This window comes from Peromyscus eremicus, unplaced genomic scaffold (assembly GCF_949786415.1).
Source record: "Peromyscus eremicus unplaced genomic scaffold, PerEre_H2_v1 PerEre#2#unplaced_143, whole genome shotgun sequence".
Taxonomy (NCBI): Eukaryota; Metazoa; Chordata; class Mammalia; order Rodentia; family Cricetidae; genus Peromyscus; species Peromyscus eremicus.
Window position 1 is genome coordinate 69,148 of NW_026734381.1, and position 8,090 is coordinate 77,237.

General features: G+C 36.3%; 1 protein-coding gene across 1 annotated transcript in view; it reads right to left on the reverse strand.

The window, feature by feature from the left end:
- The window catches only part of LOC131901621 (sulfotransferase 2A1-like), a 29,145-nt gene extending 21,760 nt beyond the window's left edge, over positions 1-7,385 (reverse strand). The window contains exons 1-3 of the mRNA XM_059252724.1: positions 7,253-7,385; positions 5,950-6,164; positions 4,183-4,309 (exon numbers count right to left, since the gene is read on the reverse strand). Coding sequence (XP_059108707.1) covers positions 4,183-4,309; positions 5,950-6,164; positions 7,253-7,385 — 475 coding nt within the window. The remainder of the gene's footprint in view (positions 1-4,182; positions 4,310-5,949; positions 6,165-7,252) is intronic.
- Positions 7,386-8,090: the final 705 nt, after the last annotated feature.

Genomic DNA, 8,090 nt, shown 5'->3' on the forward strand with positions numbered 1-8,090 from the left:
GAGTTTGTAAGCAATATAAGTCTCTGTGTTTACTTGGTTGGGTCTGAGCAGCTGTGGGACTGACAGATGAGAGAGATTTGTCCTGACTGTGGGCCAGGCAGGAAAACTCTAGCTACAGCCACCACCACGAGAAACATGCTGTAAGATACTGGAAAGCCATGAGCCACGTGGCAATTTATAGATAAATAGAAGTGGGTTAATTTAAGATACTAGAACTACATAACAAGAAGCCTGCCATGGCCATACAGTTTATAAGTAAAAAAAGCTTCTGAGTGATTATTTTATTAGTGGGCTGTGGGACTGCAGGGGCTTGGTGGAACCTGGAGAGAAACTTCCCAGCTACAGTTCTGTACAGTTTTTTGTTTGTTTGTTTTCTTTTTTGAATATTTGTCTGCTCTTTGTATCAAGATGATACTTCAAACAATACTTTGATAATAAGTCTTAATTTCCTTCTTTCATGTAACAGTTCAAGAAGTTTGCTCTACTCTGAAGGTCTGGAAAAATCATCCAACCTGTACATTGCAGAAGGGGGAGCAGAAAGGATGTTGAAGCTGGAAAAGAGAAAGAGAAGGTCTGGAAAATGCTGACGTGTGGGCATGACAGAGCAAGTGTAGTTATGATCTAAAAGGAACTGAAGCTGCTGCAAAGATTCTGCATTAGACTAGGCCAAAAATGAGTCATTGTGGACTGAGGAAGATACTCAAAGGACACTAAACACCATAATGAAATTATGAATACTGAATGATTCTGGGTGGTAGGAAGACACTGTCTTCAGTTGTGTCCCCAGTGAGGTGCCAACTAGGTTTCCATTGGCAGTTCAAAACCCACATTCCCACACAAGATAATAATCGTGGTTACATTGGATGGGTCATCAGTAAAGAGACATGAAAGTTATAAAGGAGAACTGTAGGGAATGGGGGTTACTAAAGGTGAGAGGGAGATAACAGAGGGCAAAGGGTTTCAATAAGCAGAATATAAGTTACACATCTTTGAAATTTCTAAAGAACAAATTCAATAATGAATTCATACAAAAGTACAAACAATTCCAGATAATCAAAGCAACCTTGAAAAAAGATAGGACCTTATTTCAAGTTCTACTACAGAGACAGAGTAATGAAAACAGAAAGCACTAACACAAAACAAACATGTGGATTAACTGAATAGAAAACCAAGACATAAGTTCACACAACTGGAGGCACTGTATTTTTGACAAAATATTGAAAACATGCATTGGGCCAGGCAGCAGTGGTGCATGCCTTTAATCCCAGCACTCAGGAGGCAAAGCCAGGTGGATCTCTGTGAGTTCAAGGCCAGTTCTGGTCTACAGAGTGAGATCCAGGACAGGCACCAAAACTACACAGAGAAACCCTGCCTTGAAAAATAAAAAAAAAAATTCATTGGAAGAAAAAATGAGATCTTAGGTACATGGTATTTTGGAAACTGGATAGTTATGTGTAGAAGAATGAATATAGATCTTAATTCTTTATCACACATACACAATACACAAATACACACACGCATTCACCGCAATCATAAATGTACCAAGACCCTCAACAGAATACACAAAACTTTAAAACTGCTTGAGGAAAATACAGGAAGTGCACTTTGAGAGGTAATCACAGGTAAGGACTTTCTAAATGCTACTCATCTCATTCAGAAAATAAGTCCAATACTCAACAAGTGGGATCCCATGAAATTAAAAGATTTCTATCGACCAAAGGAAATCATTAATCATGTGAAGATTCAGCTAATAAAATACAAGAAAGCTTTCTGAGTTATATGCTCCCAGATAATGTGTATCTAGTATCTACAAAGAAATAATAATGATAAAATATTCAATATGAAGAAAAAAACTGGAGCAAAAACTTGTGCTATGGAACCAAAAAGTATACCATAAAAGAAAGACAGTGCTTCATATGTATTTTTAAAGTGTTCATCATCATTAGCCATCAAGGAAATACAAACAGAAACTAAAAACTATCTAGGACTCCATCTCATCTGTCAGATTGGCCACTGTTATTAAAAAATATATATGCCACAGTTGTAACATAGAGAAAACCTGTCTCAAAAACAACAACAAAGACAAAAAATGGAAAAAAACAAGTAAATGTTTGAAGTGTATGTTGATAACATTTAAGAAGAAAAGAAAATTAAAAATAAAGGAATGAGAAAGGAGTAGATGCAGATAATGGACAGGACTGTTGAAAGAGAATATAGGCTAATGTTTTTCTAGTTCTATATTTCTCATGGATTTTTGGGTTTTGTGGTCATATATTGAGTGAAATATAAACAATATTGAAAGTATAACATTTAATATGAAGTTTCCCTGCTTCTCTTTTGGATACCAATTCTAAATGTATACAAGAGTCTCAATAATTTTGGTGAATCCTGTTTTTATTTATGTGCAAATTGTTTTATAATAAAATTTAGTTTTTAATTTTTTTTAATTTTCAGAAAAATTGTGGGGAATTAAAAGCACTGGTATGAGTGTAAACTATACAGCCATCATTTAAATGACTATGGTATGCATTCAAATGCTTTAAACAGAAATTCCATATGACCCAGCTATCAAATCTTAGGTATATATTCAAACTAGGTAGGTATATACTACTATAGACTTAGATATATACAACTAATAGGTACTTGAACATTTGTGTTTGTTGCAGCTCTGTTCACAATAGCTACAGAACAGGTTTAGCCTAGATGCTCATCAATTGAAAATAGATGAGATTATGATATATAGACACAATGAAATTTCATTGAGCTCTAAAGATGAAATTAGGAAATTCTCAGTAAAATAGTTGCAACTGGAAAATATACTTAATGAGGTAACACAAGCACAGATAGACAAACACTGCATCTTTTCTCTCATACTTGGATCCTAGACAAATTCTTAGCATGTTTACCTTGATGTGTAAATAAAGGAGAGGAAGGCAGAAAAGAACCATTAGAAGAGTAGCAAGAAAAAAGAGACCTTAAGGAGAGAGAAGTACCAGGACACATATGGTATCAGTATGAATGAGGGAATATGAGACTGATTGTGTTTATACAAAGATGGGGTGGGTAAATTGGGATAGAATTAACAAAAACCAAGAATATATGAAAATGCCATATAGAAACTCATTAGTTTTTAAGCTCATTTAAAAATATATTAAAGAGTTTAAATCAAGGCAGCTTTCATGAACAGATACTACTGCTCCCAGAAGCTATTGGTTTAAAAATGGAAACTCCACTGCAATTATTGGGATACCTCCCTAGGAGTTGTTGCCTAAAATGGGCCTGAGGTTGCAAATAATCTAGGCAATTGTCACTGTTGTCAGTTGCCCACAAAAACTAGTTGGTAAGACCCTATTTCTAAAGGCAGCCTTATAGTCATGTCACAGAACATAAGGAAAACAAATTGAGAATGAACTGAAATATGTCTTTCTCCTGAATAGCCCTCATTGTTACTGAAGGTTTTAAGTAGGCTACTTTTGGGAGATTCTTGTCAATAATATTACTCAGCTATGGACACTGATATCTATACTTCAACCATCCATACAACATATGCCCCCTGATGTAATAATGGCAATTGTGGTATCAGAGTAATGAATCATTTTCTGATTGAGAAAAACTCACATCTCATACAGTCAGCATTGTTAACTCTCCACGCTGGAGAGGGAATAGGTCCTGGTGATGTTGCTGTCACTGCTGTTCTGCTCACCACAAGCTATAACATCTTCATTAGTACTGGAAAAACTAGATACTCCAAATATTGCCAGGATGGTATATCACAGGTCAAGCCGTAGCTGTGCCATTAGGCAGTGGCTTGTGAGAACAGGAAGACTTCACAATTAGATTTATAATGATAATGATCCTTGGATCAAGAGTTTGGTAGAGTGTAGAACAATAAGCTGGAGTCAAGAGAAAATTACAAAATATACTAAAGGCTAGAGATATAACCAAGATATATAACAAAAATGGCATTGGAAGTTGAACCCCAGCATTAAATAAACAGAACATGTTAGTGGGTGCTTATAGTCTTATAACTCATGAGGTAGATGGAGGCAGAACAGACCTTCAAGGAAATCCTTATCTGTATAGAGAATTCAAGACAGGCCAGCCTAAGCTATATCACACTTTGTCTTCACAAATGTATCTCAGCCTCCTCCCTCAAACCCTATATTTAAACAGGACACTCACCATTTCCTTTGAGGAACCATTCAAAGTAAGTTTCTAGTGACTCTGGCATCTTAATAAGGTTTGACTTATCCCAGAAAAAATAACCAGACACAAGAACATCTCTAGGATTTCTGAAAACATAGATCACCTTAAATAGAAAAACATGCAAATGAAGGTCAATATAGTATAAACCACCTTATATATGACACAGTTTGTATAAAATGTTAATTGAATATCAATGAGGTTTCTAAAAGCATTTGTTATTTTTATTTGAATGAAATATAAACAGAAGTGCAAAATATCTATATTTATAAAAATCTTTTATAATTTTATTTGATTTACAAAAATGTAACAGCAAAATGACTACAGTCATTAATATTGAAAACAAATAGCAACAACAAAAAGCCAAGATTGATTCTATACTTATAAAGATCAAAATCTTACTGTGAGAAAGACTATCCATCCACTGTGAAAGAATATCTCATATACAAAGAGTAATGGATACTGTGCTAAAGCTATGTGAAAAACGACAAACTAATTGGTTTCTATAACTGTAAATATGAAGAAAATTCTAAAAAGAATCATGATGCAGAGTTTAATGCTAATGTTTCATTGCACAATGGTGAATACAAAGACACGTGAGCCCCTAAAAAAGTGCTGAGATGGAGAGAAATAGGCTTCCCTTGGGAAAAGCATAGCAATTGGTTATGCAATATCGATTTCTTAGCCCTGAAAACTTACATACAGGTAACATTGTGCGTACTGAGAAGATTGTACCAAGATATGTAGGAATATGTAGATAAATACACAGATGTAATAAAAAAGAGAATATAAATTTGAAACACAGAAAAGAGTGGTATAGTAGTGAGCCTGGAGAGAGGAAGAGAGAGGAGGAATAATGTATGTAATTATAGTATAATCTCAAAAATAGAAGAAATAAATTTAAAAAATAATTTTAAGGAAATGAAATTAATATTTTGTATCAATGCTCATTTTGACATTATAGTATAATTCATCTTTTAGACCTTAATTTCTCCAGACACAAGTCTCCCAAATCCATATAAGACACACACATATAGTTTAATGGTCACTTCATTGTGATAGTTTCAAAAGAGATTATTTTCTATGTTTGTCTTTATGGTTTAACCATAAATACTTATAGGTTCTAAGGTGGAGGGACTTCCAAAAAACTTTCTTATTAACAATAAACTGTGGTAGGTCAGAACCTGTATGTCTCTGGTTCCTTCTGGAGATCTTCTTTCAATGATGTTAGTGACTCCTGTGGCTATTGATCTCAGTGGACAGCTAGACATAGCAAGACACAGTGGATACAGAGAAGCCATGATTTTTGAACAATCTCTCAGATTACAACATTAGTGCCTGGTGAGGCTGTTTCCCCTATAAACAAGTCTGCTTGGGTGATTCACCCATTTGACATGGGCTATATGAAGAATCAAGATTAGCTAATTGACTTTTATCACAACAAAACAGTAATATCCACTGTACACTAGAATTTGAACTCTACTTGACCTGTATGTGTAGTCCCTGAATGCCCTACTGTAATAATACATTTTTTTCATACATATGCCCAGGATCACTGAGAGATGGTTGATATCCCAGTACTCTGATACAGTCTGTGAAGGGGACATATTAGCATCACCTAGTGTGTGAGAATCCCAGCTTTCCTCACCAAATCTACGCAGAGTGCATTTCAGGCAGATCTCCAAGGCCCATCATGGCACAGTAAGTTAAATGTGCATTTGGCCAAAGTATTCTCAACCACTGGACACTGAACTTGGCCTTGGATCTGAAGAAAGATTTGGGGAAAAGATGAATAGGAAGGTGGGAGCTCATGAGGCATGGTCCTTCCTTATTGATTAACATTGCATATCCATTTTGAGTCTCTATCCAGGGTGAGCGTTCCCAGACGGGCACAGATTGGATCCATTTGGGATTCCCCTTGGTCTGAATCAAGCAAACAATCTCAATCAGCCAGTTAGTTCCTGAACAAGAAGGAAAAGTTATTGTCATTCATTTCAAGAGCACCTGTGAAAAGCTTTAAATAGAAAATACAACCATATAATTTACACTGCAACTGTTTTCAATCACAAAGGGATGTGGTATTCACAATATTCACATGGTATACGTACAAAATATATTCTTCCAGCACACTCAAAATGCTTCAACTAACGAAACTGAGAATCTTTACTCAGTAAACTCTACCTGCCTACTGAACATCCCCTCCTTTCCTAAAACATCAACATTCTACATTCTGGTTCAGTAAATTCAACTTTCCCAGATATTTGTCAGGGATTCAGTCATGGAATCTGTCCTTGAGATGGGGATCCTTTCATTTAATACAATGTCATTAAGATGCATCCATCCCGCAGTGTATATATGAGTACTGCTTCCCTTTTGTAAATAAATTCCTTTGTGTCTATTCACCATACACACTTGTATTTGTGAGTATATGCTCGTTTGTCAGTGGGTGTTTCTCTAGCTTTATTCTCTGGGCTATTATTTGAATCCTCTTACTGCAGTTTAATGCCCTTGGATTTTCCATGTTATTGCCCTTTGATGTTAGCAACCTAATACTTAACCAATGGTTACTGCTTCTGCCATCTACCAATACCCCTCCCCCAGATGACCATGATGCCTTTCTTGGTTACCTGAGTTTTGAGAATCTTTCCTCTACCTGGAGAAGGCCCATGGTAATTCTTCTAGCTGACATTGTCCCCTCCCCCACATATTCTTACATTCATGCCTTTTTCTCTTGATGCTATTTCATCTGTTTATTCTCATCATTATCTCTCTTCTACTCTCTTCCTCACAGAGACAAACCAATGCCAGAATCCGCTTTAGGAAATACTGTCATTGTTCAGTAGTAGTGCTTGAGCTGCTCCTCTGACTATACCGGCTAGGTTAGAGATCTTCCTCTGAGTAGAAATGCTCTCAGATACAGCTCTCCATGACCACAAATCATTGAACACATGAGATATATAAAGCATTCCATTCACCGCCATAATGAATGATTATTAAAGCCCTAACCTTCCACAGACAGTTCAGAATCATTCTCAATGATGTTTCTTACCTGACTTTGGGTAAGTCAGTATGACTGTGTCTTCATCTCTGATCACAAACTTATCACGACTTTCTTCAATTATTTTTTTTTCATACCCTATAGCAGGGAAAGGTATTCCTTCAAACCAAATGTAGTCTGACATCCCAAAGAACTATTTCTTGGTGCTATGATAATTCCAGTCTTGGCCACCTGTTCAGCTTAAAGCAAATGCTGACAGGTAAAATTTATAGTGCAGGCAAAAAAATCATTAGCATCCCAAAGTTTGTTCTGAAATGAGCTGCTGATATGAAGAAATATAGATAGATTGCAGAAACCAGTCAAAGGTTGCTGTATTAAGCAACTGTGAACTTATTCAGAGATTGTTTTGGAGAACTGTGAGCCTTAGGTCATGACCCCAAACCAGAAACTCAAAAATAAGTACTTAGACATAGAAATAGGGCTTAATTTAAAATAATTTCTAATAGACTCATGTGGTGGTATTGTGTTCCCTGAAATATTGTGCACCCTAATAAACTTATCTGGGGTCAGAGACAAAACAGCCACAATATTAAACATAGAGGATAGGCAGTTGTAGCACATGCCTTTAATCCCAGCAGTTGGGAAGCAAAGCTAGGCAGAAATCCATGTGTTCAAGGATACAGCCAAGCATGGTGACTCAAGCCTTTAATCCCAGAAAGCCAGTCTTTAATCCCAGGGAGTGATGGTAGAAGGCAGAAAGGTATATAAGGCATGAAGACCAGGCACTAGAAGCATTTGGCCTGCTTAAGCATTTGGCCTGGTTAAGCATTCAGGCTTTTGAGAAGCAGTTCAGCTGAGACCCATTCTGGATGAGGACTCATAGACCTCC